The sequence below is a fragment of the Hyperoodon ampullatus genome, assembly GCF_949752795.1.
Source record: "Hyperoodon ampullatus genome assembly, chromosome: 10".
Lineage (NCBI taxonomy): Eukaryota > Metazoa > Chordata > Mammalia > Artiodactyla > Ziphiidae > Hyperoodon > Hyperoodon ampullatus.
This window is the reverse complement of record NC_136923.1, coordinates 100,016,490-100,044,128: the sequence shown is the minus strand read 5'-3', so window position 1 is coordinate 100,044,128 and position 27,639 is coordinate 100,016,490. Positions and strand designations below refer to the sequence as shown.

Sequence of the window (27,639 nt, the reverse complement as noted above, 5' to 3'; positions counted from 1 at the left end):
GTACATCATTGTTTCTATCTGAAGATTCATTCCCAAACAGATATATATTTGGTAATTGGGAGTCACTGTTTTTTCCAAAAGATGTCAACTTTCTACTTTTACAGTATATAGTTTATCTTAAAAGCTTTCCTGGGCTTCCCTGGTGGCACAGTGGTTGAGAGTCCGCCTGCTGATGCAGGGGACACGGGTTTGTGCCCCGGTCCGGGAAGATCCCACGTGCCGTGGAGCGGCTGGGCCCGTGAGCCATGGCCGCTGAGCCTGTGCGTCCGGAGCCTGTGCTCCACAACGGGAGAGGCCACAACGGTGAGAGGCCCGCGTACCGCAAAAAAAAAAAAATAAGCTTTCCTGAGAGAAATAGCAAATATTATAAGCCAGATGACAGACCAGAAACCTGATGGTGTAGACTAAAAACAACAGAACATGTTCATCTAGTCTTTATCTTCATATTCAGCCACTGTGAAACACAAATGTAACAAAAGTAGCAAGGGTAATTCAAACCTCACTTAATCAAACTCATTACTAGCCTTATACTATGGAAGATGTTGGGGGTAGGAGTTTATTAATTAATTAATTTATTTTGGCTGTGTTGGGTCTTCATTTCTGTGCAAGGGCTTTCTCTAGTTGTGGCAAGCGGGGGCCACTCTTCATCGCGGTGCGCGGGCCTCTCACTATCGCGGCCTCTCGTTGCAGAGCACAGGCTCCAGACGCGCAGGCTCAGCAGCCGTGGCTCACGGGCCTAGCCGCTCCGCGGCATGTGGGATCCTCCCAGACCAGGGCTCGAACCCGTGTCCCCTGCACCGGCAGGCAGATTCCCAACCACTGCGCCACCAGGGAAGCACCCCCCCCCCTTTTTTTTTTAACACACAGCACATGTTCTAAGCATGGGATAGAGGAACAGCACAAAACACATTCTTCGTCCTTGAATAACTTAATCTTCTGGGAAAGGAAATGGGAAATCCTTAAATAGGCCTAGCTGCCTAATAAAAGCCCATAGTATTTTCTCACTAATGTATAAAAGCAAAATATTTATCTAAAAGATAAAGATATCTTGTTGATATCTTAACATCTTTTTGATCTTCCTAATAGTGATGCTGTTCTCAAAAGCAAAAAAATTCAGTCACTTGGGCTAACAATTATGATTATATATAAAAAAGCAACAGGGCTGATTATCTAAATTTTGTTGTCATAAGAAATATAAACAGTGCATAGACATACCTATATATGGATGTTAAAAATTCTCACAATCTTAAATTCCAAACTGAGATCTTCATCGCTATCCCTGCCCTGTCTAGACTAGGAATTGCTATTTTCAGCCACATTCTCAAAAACCCACGTGCAGGGTAGCAATTTCCTCTATCAGTCACATATCTGAGTCTATAGAGCAACCTTCCTGTCACACCATCATTGTGCCACACAGCCTCATTAACCTACAGGATATGCACAAATTAATAAAGTTGGAAGTGATGTGAAAATTGTCTAAGTGATGTTAAGTCTCTGTAAATTTAGCGATGGAAGCATAACTGAAACTTAGAGGTCTTTTGACTCTCAAACAAGTGCACTTTCCAATTTCCAGTCTTATCTGATATTTTCAACACCAAAGAAGTCTAGTAATTACTGTATGACCTTGCCGGTATTTTCATTTGCGTTTTTGATAAACAAGGGCAGAAACGGAGCTTTATGCATTTTTTTAAAATCCCTACAATTTATCTAGGAATACAAAGTGGCTGGACCACAGGTGCTTCATAAATGCTTTACTGAACTAAACTGAACCAGATATGTTGCCAATCTTCTCACTCTCCAAATCCTACTGAATTCAAGTTTTATCTTTATTACTAACGATTCTCTGATTATAACTTACAAAGATAGTTCCTACTAGGAATTCGCTTATTTTAATCATAAACTGTTTTCTTGGTAGAGCATGGTCTTTGATATGATACTGTGTAATACTATTGTCCTAGTTTTTCTATTTCGTTATTACATGCGCAAAACTGATCATAAATTCCATTAAGATGGAGTGCTATTATTGACTATAGTTCTCTTGGAATACAATCCAGTCACAGCACCATGCTTCAATGAATAAATGTGTATTAAATTCTACTTTGGCTTCCATAGTTGGTGGGAAAAAGATACCCTGACAACTAGCTCTTTAATTCCTACTATTATTTTCCACCAATTACCATATTTTTGTCTCTAAAAACTAATTTAGAAGTTATAAAACTATAATTTGGAGGAAAGAACCAAGGTTTCTTTTTCCAAATCCATTTAAAAACATTATGGGGAATGCTCTGTTTCTTGACTTAATTTTGGTTACACAAGATGTAACCTAATCAATTGTGTACTATTCTACACTTCAATATAAAGTCCAAAGCCTCACCAGGGATTTTACTGTACTTTTACTGCTAATAATACCTTCACATCAATAATATAATTTAAAAATCTGTATGTATGAAACATGAAGAAAGTTAGGAAAAAATACAATTCTCAAAAGTACTCCTAACCCTCCAGGGATACTATATATATGCTTTCTTAAATTTTGACATTTTTGCTCAGGATATAACTCAAATTCATTATTTCTTACACATCTTTGTTCACAGATGGTATGCACCCATCTACACAAAACTGCTTAGTGGGGGAAAAAAAAAATCTGTTATCACAGTGACACCTGCTGGTTTTTAGCTACAAATTTTAGATCCTGAGTGAAAAACAAATCCTTTAGCGTCAACATTTTTCTTAGTAAAATTAAATATTGTTTCAATCTTAATATTTGATATATAATTTTAAAATAAATTTATTCAATATACAATGGGCCACATAAGGTTTGTGTGTGTGATCACCTCACTGTAATTTTATGAACTATTTTTCTAAAAAAGATACATCTCCAAAGAAGCTGCTTAAGCATTTCAGAGTACATGAAATTTAAAAAAAAAAAAAAAAAAAGATTTAACGCATGGCTTTCTATTCAGATTCTCTACAAATTCTGTTTTAAGGGACTCATTATAGTAGCCTTAAAAATACTTACAAAATTGTTTCTCTGAAGAATTGTAATTTAAAACATATGGACAATTTCATAAAAGTCAAGAATTTGATCTAGAATTCTTTTCTTGTGATGAGAACTTTAAGATCCGCTCTTAGTACTTTTCAAATATACAATATTGTTAACTACAGTCACCATGCTGTACATTACATCCCCAGAACTTATAACTGAAATCTTGTATCCTTTGACCCCCCCCAACCCATTTTACTCACCCCCACCCCCTGCCGCTGGCAATCACCAATCTGTTGTTTCTATGAGGTTTTTGTTTGTGTTTGTTTTAGGTTCTAAATAGAAGTGAGATCATTTAGTATTTCTCTTTCTCTGACTGATTTCACTTAGCATAATGCCTTCAAGGTCCATCCATGTTGTTGCAAATGGCAGGGTTTCCTTCTTTCTCACGGCTGAGTAATATTCCATTGTGTGTGTATATATACACACATCACATCTTCTTTATCCATTCATCCACTGATGGACACTTAGGTTGTTTCCATGTCTTGGCTATTGTAAATAATGCTGCAATGAACATGGGGGTGCAGATGATCTCTTCCAGATAGTGATTGTTTCTTTTGGATATATACTCAGAAGTGAAACTGCTCGATCATATGGCAGTTATAATTTTTTTGAGGAACCTCCACGATGTTTTCCATAGTGGCTACACCAATACAATCCCACCAACAGTGCCAGAGGGTTCCTTTTTCTCTACATCCTCACCAGTACTTGCTATCTCTTTTCTTTTTGATGACAGTCATCCCAACAGGGGTGAGGTGATATCTCATCATGGTTTTGATTTGCATTTCCCTGATGATTAGTGATGTTGAGCATGTTTCATGTACCTGTTGGCCATTTGTTAACCTCCCTTGGAAAAGTGTCTATTCAGTTATACAAGTTCTTTATATTTTTGGATATTAACCCCTTATCACATATATAATTTGCAAATATTTTCTTTCACTCTGTAGGTTACCTTTTCATTTTGTTGATGTTTCCTTTGCTGTGCAGAAGCTTTTTATTTGCTATAGTACCACTTGTTTATTTTTGCTTTTGTCGCCTTTGCTTTTGGTTTCATATCCAAAAACTCACTGCTAAGACAAATGTCAAGGAGCTCACCCACTATGTTTTCTTCTACCAGTTTTATGGTGTAAGACGGAGGTGTCGTTTCAACCTTTCCATGTGGCTGTCCACTTTTCCCAACACTATTTATTATAGAAACTGTCCTTTCCCCACTGTATATTCTTGGCTCCTCTGTCATAAATTAACTGACCATATACATATGAGTTTATTTCTGGGCTCTGTTCCATTGGTCTGTGTTTTTATGTCAATACCATACTGTTTTGATTACTGTAGCTTAGTAATATAGTTTGAAATCAGGAAGCACCTCCAGCTTTGTTCTTCTTTCTCAAGATTGTTTTGGCTATTTGGGCCCTTTTGTGGTTCCAAACTTCAGGATTGTTTATTTCTGTGAAAAATGCCATTGAAATTTTGATAGGGATTTCACTAAATCTGTAGATTGCTTTGGGTAGTATGAACATGTTAACAATATTAATCCTTCCAATCCATGAGCATGAAATATCTTCCATTTATTTGTTTCTTTAATATGTTTAATCAATATCTTATAGTTTTTGGTGTACAAATCTTTCACCTCTTTAAATTTATTTCTAGGTATTTTACTCCTTTTGATGCAATTGTAAATGAGATTGTTTTCTTAATTTCTCTTTTCAGTCATTCATTGTTAGTGAACAGAAACACAGCAGGTCCTTGTATATTGATTTTGAATCCTGCAAGTTTACTGAATTTATTAGTTGTAAGTTTCTTTGGTGGAGTCTATGATAAACAATATCATAGAAGTAAAACTCTATTTGCAGATGACACTGACTTCTCTTATAGTCAAAAGTTTCACTCATAAATAATACCTCTATGGAGACTGGAAGTGTTCAGATTGAAAGCCTATGTGTGACAGAAACAAAAAAGAGAATTCATAATGTATATTGGAGGCATTTGTGATTCCTCCAGATTTTCATGAAACCTTGGGTTTAATACCACAAATCTACTTCTATCTACATACTCATAATAAGGACCTGGGATGTTTTCACAAACTATATAGAACAATGTCCTAAAAAGAAAAAAATAAAAAAGAAATCCAAAATGAAATATTCAGGTAAGAGTTATACAGGTTCAAAACGAGACTGCTATACTCTTATTTGCTTTTATTAGCTCACGAATAGTCAAAAGAATCCAATAGAAGTAATGGAAACAATCAAATTAGTTCACAAATAAGAAGAAAACACAAAATAGAAAATACTGAATATTAGGCACAATGATTGAAAGAAAAGGTATCACCCTTTATACTAGAATATGGACAAGGTCTTTTGGGAGGGAAATTTAAATATAATAAAATCAACATATACCTAACATACCTTTCTGTACAGAGAAATCTCCACTAGCTACTGAACACCAAAAATGCTAGAAAAAAATTTTAACTGTATTTATTTTTACTTTATTTTTTTTATTGGAGTATAATTGCTTTACAATGTTGTGTTAGTTAACTGTATTTTTTATTCATGGCCGAGTTCATCACAAATTAATGAAAACAACTGAAGGCAGATTGGGAAAAAGTGAAATTCTACAGGATAATTTGGCTCTGGAACTGATAGCTGTCCTAGGTCCCCATCCCTGTGGCCTAGAAGAACCCCCGTTTTAAGGACCCGTGCCTGCATGGGGGCAGGAATCACGGCCTGGGACTGTGTTAGTCTGCTTGGGCCACTGTAAGAAAATACCACAGATGGGGTAGCTTACACAAAAGAAATTTATTTTCTCACAGTTCAGGAGGTAAGAAGTCCAAGATCAAGGTGCTGGAAAATTCCATCCTGTTGAGGCCTCTCCTCCTGGTTTGCCGACGGCCACCTTTTCTGCTGCGGCCGTGTGATCTTTTCTCTGGTGCACGTGGAGAAAGGGAGCTCTTCTGTCTCTTCCTCTTCTTATAAGGACACCTGTGCTGTCAGATCAGGGCCCCACCCTTCTGACCCCATTCAATCTTAATTCCTCTTCATGGGCCTTGTCTCCAAATACAGTCACATTGGGGGTTAGGACTTTAACATATAAATCTGGGGGGACAAAATTCAGCTCACGACAGGGACTGAGCTGGACTGCAGTACAATTGGTGAATCCCAAAAGGGCACCACTCGCAGTGAGTGAACTAGGAAAACACCGAACGTTTCTCTTCTTTATTCCAAGTAGAGCTGTGAAGGATGAAAAAGATCTCTAGGAATGTCTTATCACAGCCTGACACTGGCATGCATTTGAGGAGGAAATTCACACTACCTGTGAGTTAACTGTCTGTGAGCACACACACACTGAGTGACAGGGAGGGAGTGGAGGGAAACTCAACGTGAAAACTGACTTTGAAGTGGTCCAGGGTTAGAGGGCCATAAGAAACAAAACGAAGGTGCTAGGAAAAAAACCTAAAAACCAAAAAACACAAAACATACCGAAAATTCCCGAAAATAAAGTTCAGAGGAATGTAAACTTACAATAAAAATTCACTGATCACATCAGAAAACAAGTCACCATAAACTTGTTTCAGACAAAACAACAAACTGTAGACTCAGATTCACAAAAAAGGAGAAAAATATAGAAATCATGATATGCAGAATGCAAAATAAGTACATTTAATATGTTCAAAGAAAAGAAAAAGAGGGAATAATGGAACTATCCCAAATGACCAAGGAAGTTTGAAAAAGAACCAAACAACACTTTGGGAAATGAAAAAAAATACCCATAATTAAAAACTTGATAGGTTAAATAGGTTAAAGACAGTGAGAAGACAGAATTAGTCGACTGCACAACAGATTTAAACAAATCATCCAGAATTCAACACATAGAGACAATGAGATAGAAAATACAAAACGGAGATAAAGCAATATGCAGAACAGAGTGAGATGGGAACACCTAAGTCTAATTTGATCTCCTAAAGGAGAGAATCCAAAGAATGTAAAGGTACAATATTCAAAGAGGTAAAAGTTGAGAATTTCTCATAATTCATGAAAGGCACTAATTCTCAGATTCAAGAAGCTCAGTGAATCTGAACAGATTAATGAAAAGAAATCCACAGTAGACATGTTGTAGTATAATGACATTTGATTGTAGAATGCCAAAGATAAAGAACTTAAACATAACCTGAAAGAGAAGACAGATTATCTACAAAGGAATACTGCTCAGACTGACAAGTGTCATTTCAGAAGCAACACTGGAAGCAAGATGACAGTGGAACAATACCTTTAAATATGGAGAGAAAATAACTGTCTATCTAGAATTGTATACCCAGATAACTTTCAAGGATAATAAACAAATACTGACTGTAAAAAATAACTGTTTTTGGAGTTAAACTGAGATAAAACTAAAATTCTAGACACTTATTAGTTCAGGGGAAGCAATCACTTTGTTCAGAAGTCTAACGTTCAAGTAAGAGTAAAGACATAAACTTTAGATTCTGTTAACTATGCAAACTAAATTTCATGGTAAGCACTAAAAAGATAAAAATTGAGTTTTACCTTTCAAACTAGTAGAGGAAAATTGTAAAACAAAACAAAACAAAACTCAGTGTGGAAAAAGAAAAGAAAAAAACCCCAAAGGTAGCGAGGAAACAAAATGATGGGACAAAAAGCACAGTAAGATGGTACAGCAAGTCCCCTACATGTGAACAAGTTCCGTTCTGAGACCGCATTTGTAAGTCCAATTTGTTTGTAAGTCTGACAAAGTTAGCCTAGGTACCCAATTAACACAATCGGCTATATAGTACTGTACTGTAATAGGTTTACAATACTTTTCACACAAATAATACATAAAAAACAAACACAAAAAATAAAGAAAACATTTTTAATCTCACAGTACAGTACCTTGAAAAGTACAGTAGTACAGTACAACAGCTGGGATACTGGGGCTGGCATCGAGTGAACAGGCAAGAAGAGTTACTGACTGGAGGAGGGAGAGGAGGTAGGAGACGGTAGAGCTGAAGGATCGTCAGCAATAGGGGACGGAGGGCAAGCTGCAATTTCACTCACGCCTGACGCTGATGGCACAGATTCTGGTTCCTTGCTGGATTCAATTCTACCTACCCTCTTGTAAAAACGATCCAGTGATGTCCGGGTAGGAGTTCTTTTTTTTTGTTGTCACAGATGACACGGTAGCACTGGATCGCATTCTGAATGGCTGCTGCAACCCTCGTGTACCGTTCTACGTTCGGCTCCTGTGCTCAAAAACTAACAGTGCCTCCTCAAATAAAGACAATCCCCTTGTCATTTCCTGTGTCATGAATCTCTTCTGTTCTTCAGTTACTTCTTCCTCTTTTCCCTCTTCGTCCTTTCTCTGGGCCTCCAATTCTGTCAGGTCTTTAGTAAGCTCCTCGTGTTGCACAGCAAGGTGTTCAATGTATGAAAGACATGTGAACTAGCTTACGTGATTGGACAGGTGAACGCACGCTCGCATCTTTGAAAATTCGCAACTTGAAGGTTCATATGTAGTGGACTTACTGTATAAATAAATCCTAATATATTAGTGATTTCAACAAATGTAAAATGGATTAAAGTCTCCAGTAAAAAGATAATTAGATAGAAAGAAAAAAAAGTGTAGTTACAGTTTTTAAGAGGCACATGAAAACATGATATAAAGGTCCAACAGAAGAATAAAGAAATATATACCCTACAAATTATTAACCAGCTGGTGTGGCCTGTATAAATCTCTCTTTTAGAAACAGATTTTAAAGCAATATAAACTGATACAAAAACATTACTAGAAATAGAGGCTGTGACTACAAATATAAGATTCAATTCTAAACTTGGAAGATAAACAATTCTAAACTTGTATGTACCTAATAACAAAGCTTCAAAATATATGAAATAAAAACTGAAAGAATTACAGGGAGAAATCGGAAAATCCACTAGAGTAGGAAATTTTAACACATATCAGAATCTGGAAGATCAAGTAGAAGAAAAAAACAACAGTAAAACAGAGACAATTTAACCAACACAATTAACAAGTTTGGTCTAATGAACACCCAACAGTTGGAAAATATGCATACTTTTAAGCACTAACATAACATTTACAAAAACTTAGCATATTTTAGGTCAGATGGCAAATCTCAACAAATTTTAACATCTCAAGTCTTACATGAATCTATCCTTGGATCACAATCCAATGAAAGCAGAAATCAATAATAAGAACAGAACTTAAAAATCTACATGTTAGGAAATGGAAAAAAAATCCACATATATAAGTCAAAAAAGAAATCATGATGAAAAATAAAAAATACTTAGAATTAAAAAAATATATTTCTATAGTACTTTAAGTTGACAAACATTATTTCGTTTGATCATTAGAAACTAATCCTGTGAGGCACACAGAATCCATATTCTCTCTGCTTGACAGCACAACAGCAGAAATGCTGTATGTTATGTAACAACTAAAGCTACTTTTTAATATATAAATAAAATACATATCAAAAGTGATTTAAAACTGGGAAATATAAGTGAAAGTGTTCACTACTGAAAATATTAAAGGGAAAGAAAAGCAACCCTCTCTTTTAGAAGCTATACTGAACAGCTAAGAAAGTCACAAAGAAAGAATTTAGTATCAATGTTTAAAGCTCAAAAAGTCCATTCAATCATTTTGGTTTAAGAAGTCTCTTAGATCCTTCTATAGTATATACAAACTCATATGGTAAAGTATTTATTATTCATATGAGATGAACAAACACTGTCAGAAATCTTTGCACAGGTTGAGGAACCATTCCTGCTCACACAAAGTCCTGATCTCCTGGTTCCAGCATCTGTTCAATGGTGCACTGGCAATTAATGGCTCTCCCCAAACTGCCTATGGGACAAAAGGAATTTTCATTTACGGTTCCCCTCCCTTTTCATGTGTGGGATATTTTGGGAAGTATGTTTTCTTTTTCCATCCACTGAAAGAGAATTAAGAAAATTCCAACATGCTTGAATGTCAGCAAGTGCTCTTTTTCGTCCAGGTACCACAGGATGATGGATGAACCTGTCAAGCCTACGGTAGCGGACAGACGGAGTTGGCAGAAGTTCAGTGTTACTGAAAGAAATCTCAGATACTCATTTCATCTCCTCTATTAACTTTAATCACTTTTCAACATGCAGCCAAGAATGAAGCTTTGACAGCAAGCCATAAATTTACACAAGCAAGCATTGTCACTTTTCTGCGGTAGCAACACTGAGATAACACAAGAGTTGAGTATTTTCTTTCTTGTGCCTTTCTTTACTGAAGAGCAATAAAAAAAAAAAAAAGACCTGAAAGATTTATCCATACCTCAAATTCATTTGCCATAAATCTCTTGAAATTATTGCATTTAATTCAGCTTGGTTTATGGTAAATAAAAAATCAACTTAGTTCCTCAATTAGATTGGTAAATGCAGATTTTTAAAGATCACAGTGATGACAGAACGGGTACGTGTTTCATCTTAATACACCTGCTTATGAGAACAGACGTTAAACACTAAAAAGGATTTACATTTAACATGGGTCATTTGCCATGTGGGCAAATACTTCTGGTTTACTCAGAGCCAGAATCTTTATATGGTTCCAGAGGGACGCCTTGGCAGATTTTGCTGATTACTCATTGAACAGCTGAAACATGTATAGACATTATTTATCTTACAAAGCTTACCCACAGCAAAACACACGTAAAAATGAGGTAAATCTATGGGCAAGATTATGGTTCTTGGAAAGGTTAAAAGTCAACTCTATTTTTGGTAAGCTTGTCCTTGTGAGCACATTTTAAAAGCTGAAAATATGAAGTGCTGGAAGGCCACGAACTTAACAAGCATGTCTTGTCATCCAGTGAAACACGGCATTACGCTGCCATGCAAAATCTGCAACTTCTCCCAACAGGCCAATTCAGAGACCAACGTGGCTCTCTTTGAAGAGCAGAGACAAAGTTTTGACTCTCTTCAATGTGGCCTCTGCTTCCAGGACAGTTGTTTCTCAGTACATTACTCATGGAATAACACTGTACACACTCCTCCAAGAGCCAGGGAGGCTCTGACAGGCAGCCACCATATCGGCCTTCTGAGCCACAATAATAAAGTAACATTAACCCTGCATAAGGATGAATTAATTTCTTTTCTAAGAAGTCTGTATTTACAGTTCTCCGAGATAATCAATGGAAACTAAGACCAATCCTCATTAACAAAGAGCATGTTTATACCATTTTCCTCCTACTTCTCCCCATTTAGAGCTATAGGCAGATACAGGAACTTAAAACCGGGAAGATGTGGCATTCTTCTTCTAGGAAACAGCTAAGACTCCGGTAGCAATTTCTTTTTTCTGCAGAGGAGTGCCACTGAATACACTGCTAAACTTGAGGCAGAGGCTAAGCGGTTTGGTGGGAGCGGTTTCTGAGGGGAAGGCAATGTTTTCGCATCAGTCTGTCACTGTTATGGTTCAAGTTCTCCAAAGGCTGGAAATTTTGCCAGGCCCTTCTCCATCTCGGCGTATTGTTCTTTAAGCCTCTCCATGGCTTTTCTGTGCTCCTCGTCCACTTCAGCCTGTTCGCTGTGTTGTTCTTTCATGAAATCCTCCCACTGCATTATATGCTGTTTCTCACTAGCTATTAAATGGTCATTATGCATCTGAGAAAAGAAAATTTGAAAGTCATGGGACATTTTTGCAGACAATTATTTTTCTATGCAGAGAGACAAAAATAACTACCTCTTGATATTTGCTCACTACAGTGTAACAATTGGCTTATAAGTCACAGTGACAAAACTGCTTTATAGGTTTTTTTTGTTTTTTTTTTTGCAGTACGCGGGCCTCTCACTGTTGTGGCCTCTCCCGTTGCGGAGCACAGGCTCCGGACACGCAGGCCCGGCGGCCATGGCTCACGGGCCCAGCCGCTCCGCAGCATGTGGGATCTTCCCGGACTGGGGCACGAACCCATGTCCCCTGCATCGGCAGGCGGACTCTCAACCACTGCGCCACCAGGGAAGCCCTGCTTTATAGTTTTAATGTCCAACAAGAACATGACATGTTAGAAACATCTAAGGCTTCTCTTACTATGCCCAAACATGGGCATTCACATTTCTGAAATTTCAAAAATGTCTAGTATTTTAAATGACAGAATCAAACATAATCCAGGTAAATTTTCATACCTCTATTTCTCCACAAATTCCATTTAATCGCATATAATTTAAAAATTAAGTTTAAAGAATACATGCCAAAAGAATTGTTATTTTAAGAAATTAAAATGCATGTCTCACATAAAATATTTTTTGGACACATTAAAAGAATCATAGATTATTAATCACTGGAAGAGAACTCAAGAACTCTCTCTTGGTTCAGTTCCAAAACTTAAAGCAAATAAACGGCAAAAGCATCTGTGTCAAATATCTAAGTTCATCTTGAGATGTCCCTTAATATTTCTATATGAGGACAAATTTTTTCTTTTGAGTAACACAACAATAAAGATGAAACAATATATAAATTAAAAGGCATAAATTTAATATAATTTAAATTATTATCTTTGAATATGTATTGGGCTGGCCAAAAAGTTCGTTCGGATTTTCCCGTAACATCTTACGGAAAAACCTTAACGAAACTTTTGGCCAACCCACAAAGAGCTAAATACAAAAAGAAAGTATAAAAAAACCTTTATATCTCTGCCTCAGTATTCTACATATGTGTCTAGAAGTTTTGCCACAGACTAAGTCCTGTTAAGAAAACAAGCACTGTGACAGATGCAAACCACCAAAAACCTACAAAGCACCAAAACGCTTACTAATCCCAGAGCTCTAATGAAAACAGGAGGACACCTGGTTACTCAGAATACTGGTAACTCAGATGCTGAGAGAGCTAGCAGGAAAAAGATAGAAGCCGTGTTTTCCTGCCACCTATAATGCCACCCATTATCTTCTCTCTCAACTGGGCCATGATGAGAAGCAAGGTGGAGAAGCCATGGTGCTCTAAGTATCTATGAAAGGTGTATTTCTGCTAGTTGTTTTGTATATCTTATTTACTTCTGAGGTTACAGGATTCTCATTTTCCAGATGAACAAATTAAGGCTTAAGAACACTAAATTTACTTCTCCATGGTCACTGAGCTACTACATTGTAGACTCAAACTCAGGACTTGCTGACACCCAAACCTATGGCTTTTCTATCACGAAGTGCAAATCCGATCTTTCCAGGGAAGTTTTACGTAGATGGCTAAAGGTCTTCTGTGAGACACACAAAAAAAACTATTGCAAGAGTTTTTTCTGCCAATCTGATCTAAAGCTCCTCAGCACCAAGGTGAGAGGTTAGAAGTGAATCTGAAGTTTCAGTTATAGTGAAACATTCCCCTAAAATATGTCCCGCAGACCCATGTGATCGGAACAGGCAGTACAGTGGTGGGGAGAGAGGGTTAGGATGGGATCTGCTGATCCAGTAAGTTTGGGAAACAGGTTAAACAAAATTCAAAACATTTCTTCTTAACCTTTCAGCCTCATGGACAGTAATTCTTCAAAAGATGAATAAAACATGAAGAGTTCATTAAATTCTTTTCATGGAACTTTTACAAAACCATTATATTTTAAGAGAAAAGTTATAGAGAAGAAAAATGCAAATAAATTTCATCAAAATGATGCCTTGCTTTGGCTGAAAATTAATTTCTAATAAGTACAGAGGATACTAACCCTGCATGCTCAGAAGCTGTTTAACAGATTAGTCTTTTCTTTTTAATTGAAGCACTGTCATTAGCTTGGCTGACCCTGTGATCTGGGCCATGAGGCAACAGCCCAGGTTCTACTTCCCACCAGGCAGCAAGTTGCCATACAGCTCAACAGAGAAAAATGAGGATTTGGGAAGTGGATAAACCTGGCTTCAAATTCTGGTTCACCTGTTACCAGTTGCATGACTCTGGCCACGTTAAATTTTCCTTAATTTTAAAATGAGGAAAAGAATATTTACATTCATAAATAAATCTGTATCATGTCAAGTTCCTAGCTCAGTGCCTACAGTGCTTAATAGAAGGTAAGCATTATTATACAGGTATGAGCAATGCATCTAGAAGGCAGATCAAACCACTTTTTAATCCTCTTCAATTTAAGGTTTTAAATCTTTAATTTTAATAATCTGATTTTAGCAATAGATTTTTATAATTCAAACAATACACGGCAACTCAAATCAAAGTAACAGTTCTCCCCTCCCAGTCCCATACTCAATTCAATCTTCCTGGATGATTCCACTATTTACCATTTGGCTGTAGAGAAGACTTTAATTAAGATATTGCCAAAGACCACTCTCTCTCTATTTTGTAGCTTCAGAATATTATTACCAAAGACATATACATCCAAGTAGCTTTTTCATAAGACATATCACTTCTTGGCCTCCTAGTCCAGGTGAAAAGAAGTTGAATACTGACAATTCCCTAACCGAGCTGAAAATCTAGTCTTGCTTTCGTATCAAGAAGTTCTGCAGACTTGTGGTTGCCAAGAGGGGAGGGGGATAGGGGAAGGAATGATTGGGAGTGTGGGATTAGCAGATGCAAACTTGTGTGTGTGTGTGTGTGTGTGTTGGATAAACGCCAAGGTCCTGTATAGCACAGGGAACTATATTCAATATGCTGTGAAACCATAGTGGAAAAGAATATGAAAAAGAATATATATGTGTATAACTGAATCACTTTGCTTAAGCAGAAATTAAACACAACATTGTAAATCAACTATACCTCAATAAAATTTGAAAAAAAAAGGTCTGGAAGCCACTCTACTTTATCTATCCTTTCTTAGTCTCCCACCTTTAGTAACAATAACTGCTTTGCAATCGTGTATTCTCCACAAAAATTAGTAAAGAAAAAAAGGGAGGGGTAGCTTGTATATTCCTGTACTGACAACACTGTCATCTTTACCTATAAACAAAAGTCAGCTACCAGAAAATAACATCTACCTGAAACTTAGTTGAGAACTTTATGGTAAGAACTTTAAGCAGTCAAAAAAAAAAAACAAAAAAAAATCGCGCGCGCACGCGCACACACACACACACACACACACACACACACACACACACACCAGCCCAAAATAACAACATAATACAAAGTCCTTTTAAAAATACTGCAGTATTCATGAGAAACTCTTCTGATTCTGAATTTATTTGCCCTACCTTACAATTCTAACCAGGTTAGTTAACTGTTTTCCAAAGCTATACCATATTAAAAGTCAAATTAAAGAAAATGCTGATAAATGAGATAGGAAGAAATGATAGGCATCAGCCTTACAAAAAAGAAGACAGATACAGAAACTTAGAAACAGACAGTATCTGAGGGCATTTGAAATAGAGAAACACTTTTTTCTCTCTAATTCCCTGAGGACATCACCATTTTCACCATAGCGTAAAATTTTACATTCTCAGTAATTCCTAATTCATAAAGAAAATTAACCTGTAACATTTAATAAACTTTTTATAAAAACCAGAAAAGTGTGGAATATATTTTCAAAGATTTCCATCCAAAATAGTTAAAGTGATAAAAGTACTATGCTTCAAGATGATAAAAATCTCAGCTTTGTGGTTGACCTGGCTATATGGAATGATTCGTGTTCTAAGACTTCTAGACACATGAGGTTTTATTGTATATAACAGCAGAAAAATCCCGAGTTAGCTATATCTCACATATCATCACCCAGGAGCAAGTTAAAAACTATTCTAAGCCAACAGGAGTGAAGGTTACCTCAGGGCATATCTATTCAAAATGTCAGGAAACACAGTCTGGGCAGCAGTAACCTCACCAGAACAGAACAACAGGAGCTGAATGATCCTTGAGCTGAAGCAGCAAAGGCGCCAACTCCTCAAGAACCGAGCCCGTCCTAAGGGCAGCACGCCTCCAGTTCACGCAGAGCAAGTTATAAACGCCAAAGATTTAGCCTAACATGCCAATGAGTCTGTTTACAACTAAAAAGAACTCTCAGAAATAAGGAACAATCTTTTATAAACAGTGAGCTAACTGCAGACCGTCATCGTCTGTGCACAGTAATTCGGCTTCCACGTTCAATATAGAGGGCTCTACATCAGATTTAGTCTGAAAGGAGGATTCCTCTATAGTTGAAATGCGTTTGAAAAATAATGATCATATCTAACTATCGTTATGTGCAACAGATTCACACAAGACTAACAGAAGGAACACAACATAGTAATGGAACTACTTACCATTTAAAGCTTTAAATTACCTGTAATAGGTAATTACGGTGAGCAGTTAAATTTCTAGCAGCTACCAAAAGAGTACATACTAAATTATACGTTTAAAACTTGATATTCATGGTGGTGGCAGTAATTAGGGTCTTTGGTGAGCAATTTGCAAAAATCTATCAAAATAGAAAGTATAAATACTTAATTCCTCTTATATTAGCATTTCCCCTTAATTTTTATTAAAGAAGTATCACAGATCTTAGAAACAAATTCAAACACAAGAATATAAAGGGACAGTGCCCCCCACAACATACACATACAAATCCTTTCCCTTGTTTCCTTTTTCCTAGTATTATTACTAGTTTGATGGGTACACTTACGCTTTTTCCTTTGTTCATACAAACCTATTTACTTAATTACAACAAAATGTAGTCATACGACACATGATAGTCTGCAGCTTTCTTTTTTCAATAACGATATTATATGTACTAATGGCATACCAACAGCACGAGGGTGGGAGAGCTCTGCCCTGGGTGCAAGCAACAAGGGAGTGCACTGTCTGAACAGAATTTAAACCAATGACACACACAACTGAAAGACTGGTTTTTATTATCACCAGGTGTTGGCAATACTGAGTAATGTCAGTGATAAAATACTCTTAACCCCAAAATCCTTCTTTGGTCTGAGTTCTAAACAATTATTGAGGCTACTGTTGAAGTTTAGTAATTACATAAGTTTCAAATTAACACATTTTATTGTTTATCCTTTAATAAACCTTGAAGTTAATTTAAAGGACTTCCAGTTACAGAGCCAGTCCTGAACAATGTGAGTCAGCTACACACGTTCATTTCCAAAAGTAAATTCCTAACAGTTCAGAATCATGTCAGCTTCATTTCCAAAACTCCTAACAGTTCAGAATCATGTCAGCTTTCTTTAGATGCTCAGCCCCTCTAATCCCTGAATTACTAAATGTCCTTGCATTTAAAAAATGATCCAGGACTTCCCCAGTGGCACAGTGGTTGAGAGTCCGCCTGCCAATGCAGATGACACGGGTTCAATCCCTGGTCTGGGAAGATCCCACATGCCAAGAAGCAACTAAGCCCACGAGCCACAACTACTGAGCCCATGTGCCGCAACTACTGAAGCCAGCGTGCCTAGAGCTTGGCTCCACAACAAGAGAAGCGACCACAATGAGGAGCCCATGCACTGCAACGAAGAGTAGCCCCCGCTCACCGCAACTAGAGATAGCCCGCGCGCAGCAATGAAGACACAACACAGTCAAAAAATAAATAAAATTTAAAAAAATAAAATAGAATAAAAAATGATCCAGCAGAGCAACTGCAGAAATAAAACCTGAATTAGTTCAAATCTATCATTCTACATTACTTTTTTTTTTTTTTTTACTTAAATTTGTATGTTTCACCCTGTAGTTAAAATTTTTATACTGTGGACACACTGGGAGCCACGTTTCCAAAGAAATAAAGGTAGTATTACAATTTCTAGAATTCACTGTGAAATATGACTTTTATGAATGCCTTCCAGACTCATCCTTATGTTTAATACTTTCCCAAACGACATATCTGTGTATTTTATCACAATAAAAATAATTCAAATCAAGTTTCAGAGGGTTCTTCCTAAACGAAATCAATTGCATACTCAAAGAAGTGGATACATTTGTTTTCCCAAGATAAAAAGAAAATGCCAACTTTAAAAGAAAATAAAGAGAAAGTTTATTAATGAGCTATAACTGTGTACCAAAAAAAATTAGCTGTAATGGTTTTTGTCTCTTTCTACAACAGAAAGAAACAGTAGTAATAACCCAGCTTACTTATGTCCCATTGGAGATACATTTGAAGAAAAGTCAATCCTGAAGGCAAACTGTGTCTAGGACCAGGTTTATAAATGAACTCATGGATACATAATAAAAACACATTTTTGCACGCATTAGTCTAAGTCGGTAATTCTCAGTGGGGGGTGATTTTGAGGCTCCTGTCCCCCAGGTTTTTGGTTATCACAACACAGGTTGGGGGGGGCAGTGATACTGGCATCTAGTGGGTAGAGGCCAAGGACGCTGCTAAACATCCTACAACATGCAGGAAAGACTCCACAATGAAGATTTATCTGCTCCAAAATGTCAATAGTGCAGAAGTTGAAAAACCCTGGTCTAAGGGAAAACTCTGAATAAAGCAACTAATGTCTAAAAGGTTCTTTGGAACATCTGTCAGCAATACATGTGCCTTTAATTTTACATATGCCTTACACAGATAAATGAAAAAGTATTTACTTCAATAAGAAGTATCAGAATAACAACTGCCAGTAATTATTTAAAATATTTAGAATACTATGTGCAGTCATCCCGTGGTATCCATGGGGTTTTGGTTCCAGGACCGCCCCCCCCACTATGGATACCAAAATCCACAGATGCTCAAGTCCCTTATAAAAATGGTGTAGTATTTGCATATAACCTGTACATCCTCCCATATACTTTAAATCATCTCTAGATTACTTATAATACCTAATACATATAAATGCTATATAAATACAGTGTAAGTGCTATGGAAACAGCTGCCGGCATGCAGCAAATTCAAGTTTTGCTTTTTGGAACTTTCTGGAATTAAAAAAACACACATTTTAAATACTTTGGTTCAATCCATGGATGCAGAACCAGCCGATGCAGAGGGCCGACTGTACTGATCGATTACCCGACATGTTCAAACTCCATCAAGAAAAAATGTATACACCATGCTATCTCATTGCTCTCATAAAAAAAAAATCATACAGAGGGAAAACTAAATTTAATAAATATTTGTGGACAAGAGGAATCAAAGGATTCATGTTTACTTTATTATTATCTGTCGTCTGGTTGAACAGAACTTCAATAGTTGATGCCTGTGCATGAACCTAAGTTTAAACCAGTGACAGATATTAATCAGCTCATCATCTGCCTTTGACAGCTTATTTAAGTCAGTGAATTTTATAAGCCAATTGTATTTTCATTTCACTACTCTTACTGCTAGTGCCCAATATGCAACTTGTATCAGTTACCAGTTTTTAAGACATATGTCAAATAACTGGGGAATGTGCATTTATTGTTCTTCTGAATGTACTTTTAGATATCAATTGTGGGAAATATGATTTGGATGAATGACGTTTATCGTAACTTACTTCCCACAGAATTCCACAAATTGTCTTGACATAAAAGAATGATTAATGGCAATAGTCTATTTTATTGCATTACTACTCCCATCTTTCTTCGTTCTGAGAGCCATTCAAATATACAAAATGTAGCCAATAGAATAACCGAGGCAACAATTAACATTAGATTGTAAAATGAAGCTAGAGGTCAATTTTGCTTTGTACATATTTGCTAGATGAGAAATTAAACTTTACCTCTCTGTCTTATATATATGTAGTCTGAAACCTCTGCCAAACGAAGTTTTGGCAAAATCAGATATGGCACTTAAAAAAAAAAAAAAGACCTTAAAGATCCATATTTCAAATGTTCTGCTAACTAGATAAGCACTAATAAAAGAAATAAAGACTACATTTCAATATATTCTAAAATACTGATTTTAATGTGTATTCTATAAAAAATAAAGTTCAATAACATTCTCTGAGATAGTACCTGTAAGAAATATATTTAAGACCAAAATACCCCAAGGGCTTTATTATTTCTTGAGGCCATTTTTTTTTAAACCAAGGGACAGTATCTTTCAATTTAGAAAATCGAGTGCTTCACCAACCCTACAGACCACAGCAGGGCTCTTATCCAGAGTGATGGCCTGCATCTTAAACACACGATCGAGGTGATGGGGGAAAAAAGCCACCTGACATTTGGAAAGTAAAGCTATTCCACATAAACCATATAACACAATACATCAGGTAAGTAGAACATCAATCTATCTGGTAAGTAAAACAAGTATTTGCTTTGAAGCTCAAAGACTTGTCCAAGGGCATACAGTTAGCTAATAAAGGCAAGTACCAGAAACAGAAGACACCAGGTATTGTTTACCCAATCTGGTAATTTTCCTACTTACATACAGTTAATACACCAAACATGAAAAAAGTTCAAAGTGACAAGTGGAACCATCTATCCCAATTATAATTTAATGTTAGGTTAGTTCTGCTTAAGAATGACAGGGATTGCCATTTTATCAGAATCATAACTGCCCTGAGAATGTCTTAGAAATAAAGACCAATATCATGTGAGTGCGTATTCACGTACAAAACACCCCTTTTTCATTTTTATTTTGAAAGCCAAGAGAACTGCATAAGTTACAGCCAGTAACAGCCAGCACAGCCAGTGTTCTATCAGAAAAAGTCTTTCTGATTCTCAAACACAGGAATGTTCCTGGTGCTTCCACAACAAACTGCTTAACATTGAATGCTTGATTCTCTACATTCTTCTCTGGAAACATCCATCTAGACAGTCTACCTACCAGCTCCGTGAGACCACCGACTTCTCCCATCTTTTGCCTTTGCTTCCACTATATCCCTTATCCTACAGTATCTTTCTTCCCATCTTCTATCACTCGAATTCCTACTCACTGATCAAGGTTGGGCTCGGATGCCACTATCTTCCTAGTAAATTACACTTTTTGCCAAGATGGTGCAAAGTTCTTTGTAACTATCACAGCCCTTACTTTATCCTACATTATATTAGCGTTAGTGGTTTGGGACTCCTAGACTTTTAGCTCCTACATGTATGAACTGCCTTAAACTTAAATTAAAATCTTTCACCCCCAGTGGCACCTAGCCAAGTAGAGACTAAAAAAATATCTGCTGTCCAGCTGGGCATGGCACACTGAAGCCCCCATGGTTGTCCCCACCGTGCTCTCCAGACACTGTGCAAGCACTGCAACCCGACACCAACTTCCCTGCCCACGGCTCTGCCCTGCCATGTTATCAGTGTTCTCCCAACAGCCCTGCTTCCCAACCTGCTGGGAACAGGCCTGCTGGGATCCTGTTCCTCTCGGGCAGCCTTCCCACCTGGCTTAACTGTCTTTTCAGTAAGGCTTGATTCATGAAATTGTTGAATTTTTAAATTTATATCAACATTAAGAGTTGAGCAAAGGGTGGAGAAATTTAAACTTGGGCAAGGTCCATATTTTTTTTTTTTTTACAGTGCCAGATCGGTACCATTATTATGGATAAACCACACATTCAGGACAAATGGAGACAGTAACACTTGTTGATATAAACACACAAAAAGGCATTATTTTCAGAGTGACTCAACGTTTCTTAACAAGTGTATCCCCACTAGTTTAGAACAATAAAGTTATAAAAATACTTCATGAAAACTGTAAGTTAAAACACCAAATTATTATAGGAACTTAAATTCTTGTGCTGTTTTTCCACATCTGAATTTAGTTAAGATATAATTCAAATAAGCAAAGCACTACCCAGCAAGTGATTCACACACTCTTATGACTATTCATTAAAGAACCCATCCACAGGCATGAATGCCTCCTTTTCTAGAAGAAATATACATAATATACTCAAGGCCTCAGGCCTGAAGATTTATATTTCCAATCTGGTGGGTATTTTTTGTTCCATGTAAAAGTCCTATTCTTTCTCCTCTAAGAGACAAATACCACTTTCAGGGAAAAGTTGAAAAGGAGAGAAAGAGGTCTGCAATTTGAATTATAAAAATACAGATCATGCAATTATGTGACCATAGCTCCTCAACACATCTTCAATGAATTAGCCATTTTTTAATCTTTTAAAATCACTGCATAAGAGAAAACAAATTCAGAGAATTTTTTAAAATCAAAAGCAACTGCTAATAATATGATGATAATAAAAGCCCTGGAGTTACAGCCTCCATTATCCAAATGGTCCACTTTTACCTTTTTTCGCTCCTGTTCCCTCTGTTGGAGTCTACAGACCGAGTCAGTAGCTGCTTGCACTGAAATAAAACAGAGAGTGGGTTTTCAATCAGCAGCCCTTGTTCAAGGAGAAATTTACCTGGATTAAAACAAAAACAAAACCAAAAAACAACACTTGGACTGTTTTAGATCTCAAGAAAGTATGCAAAAAAAGCTGGTATTATTTTGGTCATGGTAGGGTAGCTAAAAGGGGAAAAAAAAGTATTCAGGGTGTCATAATGAGAACTACTACCATTTGTGAGCTTTGAGCTGCAAGCCAAGGGCATTTAGTACTAATTCCAATGACAAGTTGTCATCAGTGACCTCAGAATTCTCTAAAAAGGTATAAAACACCTGATAAACGTATCATTCCATTCTGATGGACGGAGACTTTACAGAGTCTCTCTGATTCATTAACTTCCCCTGCCCCTTCCTCACTGGTACCCCTGCTCTCTTGCAGGCAGGACTTGATACCCAGAATGCTTCGACGACTTTCTACTAGTCTTCTCACCTCTTCTAATTCATCCTGGCTGCCACTGCCAGATTCAGGTTTCTCTGGACTGCTTCCTTTTGAGTCATTTCCCTTTTTAATGACTTAAACTTGCTAGTAATAATTACTGTAGTTATTTGCTGAGTATTACTATGTGCCAAGAACTGTGCTAAGTACTTTCCATGTATTACTCCTCTTAATTCACTTTCCTACTAGGTGAGGATCACTATCCCATTTTACAGATTTTTGTCATCTGTAAAAAACTGAGGCATATAACGCAGTGAAATGTCACTCAAGGAGGTAATATGACTAACAGGCACAGAAAGCAGGACTTAAGATCAGACCCCTGACCCTAAGACTTGGCTCTTACCTTCAGGGATCTACCTCTCTTATAATTTCAACAATGAAACTGGGTTTAATCCATCAGTTGTTCAAACCTCTTCCTTTACCGGATCCAGTTTATTTCTGTACACAAACGTTTTCACTTACTTCGCTGGTTGGTGTGCGGGCTAAGAGTCAGCCTTCCTCAGTCAAACCTCGAGTTGAACTTTAATTACGTGTGTGACTGACCTTGGGCTTGTTTGCTTGCTCGTTCATTAAGCCATTTGTCAGGTATTTATTGAGCATTTGCTATGTGCCAGGTGCTGCTGTTGCTGCTCCTAATCTCTCAGAACCGTAGCTCCTCATTTGTAAAATGAACATAACAGCTAATAAGAGGACTTCAGAATGGACACGAGAAAAGGATGAGATAACGCAGTAGATAGTAGGCTTAAAAATAGCTGAAAGATTAATAATAAAAGCCACTCAGAGCAGTTCTTCACACATGGTAAGCAGTCAAGAAATGTTACTGTTGCTATTATTCTATGCACTGTCCTCTCCCTACTGAGAGTGCTTTCCTTATTCCTTTCCTCTAGTTAAAATGTTTACATGTTTCAAAAGCCCAGTTCAAGGTTTAGGGCCTTCATAAAGCCCTCCAGTTGAATCCTTTCCCTATAAGGATCTTCTCTTATTTGAAATTCTTTAACCAGGTATGTGTACATCCTACCACTTTATCTTGCATTTGCTTAAACACTTTTACCCAGTTGTTTCACAATTACGCCTTTCTACCCCACTCAACCCAGCCCCCAGTTCAAAGTTCCATACAGGGCAGGGGCTGTGACTTCTCTTTCAGAAAAATGTTAGGCCCCTCCCTGAGAAAGGCAAAGGGGAGGAACCAGCTTTTAAAAAGTCATGTTTTTATCAGTAACCATTCATTTTAGTCACATCAAAGATAATACTTTAGTACTAAAAATTAAGGTTCCCAATCATTGTTTGTTCTAATAGAAAAGTTGAAAACACAACAAAATAAGAGTTGATTAGCTCTGCCTTCTTTCTGTGGTATATTAATATTACATCATCTCTCCCGAGTGGTGGTTCTATCATTTCCTGTATTTTTTTTTTTCTTGGCTCTGAACATAACTCTTAAAAAATCTATTTTGTGGTGTTTGGGTGCTTCATCATTTTCAGATCATTCTGGGCTTAATCTAAAAGAAGAGTTAGAGGACTATGACATTTATATTCTGTCATTTGTTATATACTTTAAAATTTTAATTAGAACACATTGGACAAAGGCACACTTTAGTTCCTTATCAGGATTATCTTTGTACTTAGAATATCCATTTTTAGAAATTTCAGTCCCTGAAATTTTTCATTCTTTATCCACATGATAAAAAAAGGTTTGCTTTCTGAATTTAATGAAATCTGCTCTTCTAAAATCTAAGAAAAATCACCTAACTACCCTTTCTTCCCCTTTCTTCACAAGTAGAGACTCCAAGAGGAAAAGGGCCATTTATCTAACCCTTCCTATCACTTCTACACCACATATTGGTCATTCCTGACTCAGTAGGAAGCCACTTCCCCTGCTGTCTCAGTGTCCCAGGAGGCTATACTGACTTTAAGGAGTTAGGAATTCATCAAATTATTTTCTCTAAACCAAACGATTACTTGAGGAGATTAGCACCACACACAGTAATTGTGACATGCAACAGCTAACAGCGTCCCTGTGTTCTCACATAAAAGAAAAACAAATTCATTCTGTCACAGTGTGTATGTGTAAACCGCAAATACACACCTAAGAAAGTAGCTCTGGTTTGGTATTAGGAGCAGATGTTGGCTGAATTCTCATTCATTCATTTCAATGAACAAATAGTGTGTACAGACGGAAAAGATGTCCCAGAACCAAGCCGTAGGGGACCCCAGTGTCAAAAGTGAAGGAGAGAAGTGGAAACTAACAAAGCAGACTGAGAAGGAGGAGCCTGTGCTGTAGGAGAAAATCCAGGAGAAAAGGTGGACTTTCCTTATGACCTTTTCCGCAGAAGCGTCATTCTGAAGTTGAAAGAGCTTGAGCTCTGGCAGCAGCAGGACTAAGACTGCACAGCGGTTCCTCCAACTATTAGGGAGAACCATGTTAAAACACTTTCAGTTTCCTCAACTATAAATGTTTTGGGAAGAGGGTGATAAATATTTACTTTACACAGTTAAGATGGTCAATGAGGAAAACACAGGTAAAAAAATGTAACTAGTCAAATGCTATTAAAAATTAGTATTTTAAGTCATAATGAGTTCTTAAAGTTTTCTAGCTAGAGGCAGAGTGAAGCAAAATCGGACACACTTAGCCCCCTAAGTACCTTATAAAACAAATCAACAGTTTTTTAAAAAGGTAAAAAAAAAATCCATCATTTACTGACCGAGGAATTATATAATTATATTTAAACTTTGAAAAGTGGTGGCCAAGGACTTCCCTGGTGGTGCAGTGGTTAAGAATCCGCCTGCCAACGCAGGGGACATGAGTTCCAGCCCTGATCTGGGAAGATCCCACATGCCGTGGAGCAACTAAGCTCGTGTGCCACAACTACTGAGCCTGTGCTCTAGAGCCCACGAGCCACAACTACTGAGCCTGCGAGCCACAACTACTGAAGCCCCGCACACCTAGAGCCCGTGCTCAACAAGAAGCCACCGCAATGAGAAGCCCGTGCACCACAATGAAGAGTAGCCCCCACTCGCCGCACCTAGAGAAAGCCCGCACGCAGCAACGATGACCCAACGCAGCCAAAAATAAATAAATAAATAAATAAATTTAAAAAAAGAAAAAAAAGTGGTGGCCAAGAATAGGAACACAGAGTCTATAAAGAACTGAGACTCCTCACCTCACCATAACCACTCCAACCCCCCAAAAATGAGAAAAAGAAAACGGACTGGGACTTCCCTGGTGGTCCAGTGGTAAAGAATCCGCCTTCCAGGGCTTCCCTGGTGGCGCAGTGGTTGAGAGTCCGCTTGCCGATGTAGGGGACGCAGGCTCGTGCCCCGGTCTGGGAAGATCCCACATGCCACGGAGCGGCTGGGCCCGTGAGCCATGGCCGCTGAGCCTGCGCATCCAGAGCCTGTGCTTCGCAACGGGAGAGGCCCCAACAGTGAGAGGCCCGCGTACCACAAAAAAAAAAAAAAAAAGAGAATCCACCTTCCAATGCAGGGGATGTGGGTTCAATCCCTGGTCAGGGAACTAAGACCCCACATGCCACAGGGCAACTAAGCCTGCTCACCGCAACGACTGAGCCCGCGCGCTCTGGAGCCCGTGCGTCACAACTAGAGAGCACGTGCACCACAACTACTGAGCCTGCGTGCCACAACTAAGACCCAATGCAGCCAAATAAATAAAATATCAAAAATTAAAAAAGAAAATGGATTGACAACATTCTTAGAACTTTAATATGCTTTAATTTGTAGAGAAACAGATGAGGGGGTTAGGGAGAAAGGAGTACAATATGGGAAAGACAGATAAGACAGACAAAGCATCCATTCTGAACGAAAATCTAATAAAATTCTCCACAGGTACTTTGTAACACAAAATAATATGAATTTATTAAAAGAGATCAAACATGAAAAAGGAGATTGCAGAGCTAAGGAGACCAACTATAACCACATCATTACAAATCTAAAAATAAATCAAAAAATGGAAAGAAACTGAATAGTCTAAGACCAAATAAACAATTGGCAACAGAGCCCAAAGCAAATACTATAAACCCTCATTTGTAAACAAAGTTAAAATTCACAAATGAGAGGTTGGGGACTAGAGGCCAGAGGGAAGGTAAGAAGTCCTGGCCCCTCCACCTCACACTGACTAATTAATGCAGAAACAATAACACGGCTCTGTACCTTATAATTATTTTTCTTTGAATGATCTTTTAGTAACTACTATCTTCTATAATAAATACTTATTTTAAGGTATTTCCTTAAATTTTACTTCAGATTTTTTTCTCGTAAATTCAAATAAAATTTAAAATTATTACCTTTACTTAAAAATTGTCTGACCCCATTCTTGTCAAAAGTTCTCTCTCCCCCTCATAACTTCCCATCTATTCATTCAGCTACCGCCCCTCCATCCATCCTTCTATTTGGATATATACAAAGATGTCAGGAATGATATTCACCAAAGTTAAAAAGCAATGGTTATCTTTAGGCAATTAAAGTGATTTCTTGCTTCTTTTTCTTTCTTATTTTCTTCTTTATTTCTACTTTCTTATTACTTAGGCATATATCCTTTTGTTTAAATAATAAAAAATAAAGTCACTGCTCTTAAAACTTAGTTAATTTGAATGAGGAATAACCTAAAGGCTTTCTGTCCTTCTTAGCCTCTAAAATCAAAGGCTGGGTCCTCAATGCTAAGCAAGATCTTGAGACGACAAACATGGTGAAGTTTACGAGTCTATGAAATAAATAGTAAGCAGAGCATAGACACTAGGATGAGAAAAACGTCCTTCACGGGTTACTCTCATGTACCCTCCTAGAGCTCTCACTTACTTTTTGTGTTTTTCAAGGAACCACAGGGGAGTTTTGGTTCTGAAGCCTCTGCTCATCTAACGCTAAGACACTCAGCTAGGATTCTGTAACCGTCTCCATCCAAACAATCCGAGACGTCCCCCACTTAATGCTCCACAGTTGCTCAGTTTTGTGCACAACGATTGACCAATAGCTTAAGATCCACACCACCGAGTTCTAAGATTCTCAGCCGACCACACTCCCAGCTCAGCCCTCAAAACATGCAGA

At 37.5% G+C, this 27,639-nt stretch overlaps 1 protein-coding gene across 1 annotated transcript in view; it reads right to left on the bottom strand.

Moving 5' to 3' along the window:
* Nucleotides 1–11,338: 11,338 nt before the first annotated feature.
* Nucleotides 11,339–27,639, bottom strand: part of BLOC1S5 (biogenesis of lysosomal organelles complex 1 subunit 5) — a 40,299-nt gene continuing 23,998 nt past the window's right edge. Inside the window, exons 4-5 of the mRNA XM_079713301.1 lie at nt 22,050–22,108; nt 11,339–11,676 (exon numbers count right to left, since the gene is read on the bottom strand). Coding sequence (XP_079569427.1) covers nt 11,482–11,676; nt 22,050–22,108 — 254 coding nt within the window. The 3' untranslated portion in view covers nt 11,339–11,481. The remainder of the gene's footprint in view (nt 11,677–22,049; nt 22,109–27,639) is intronic.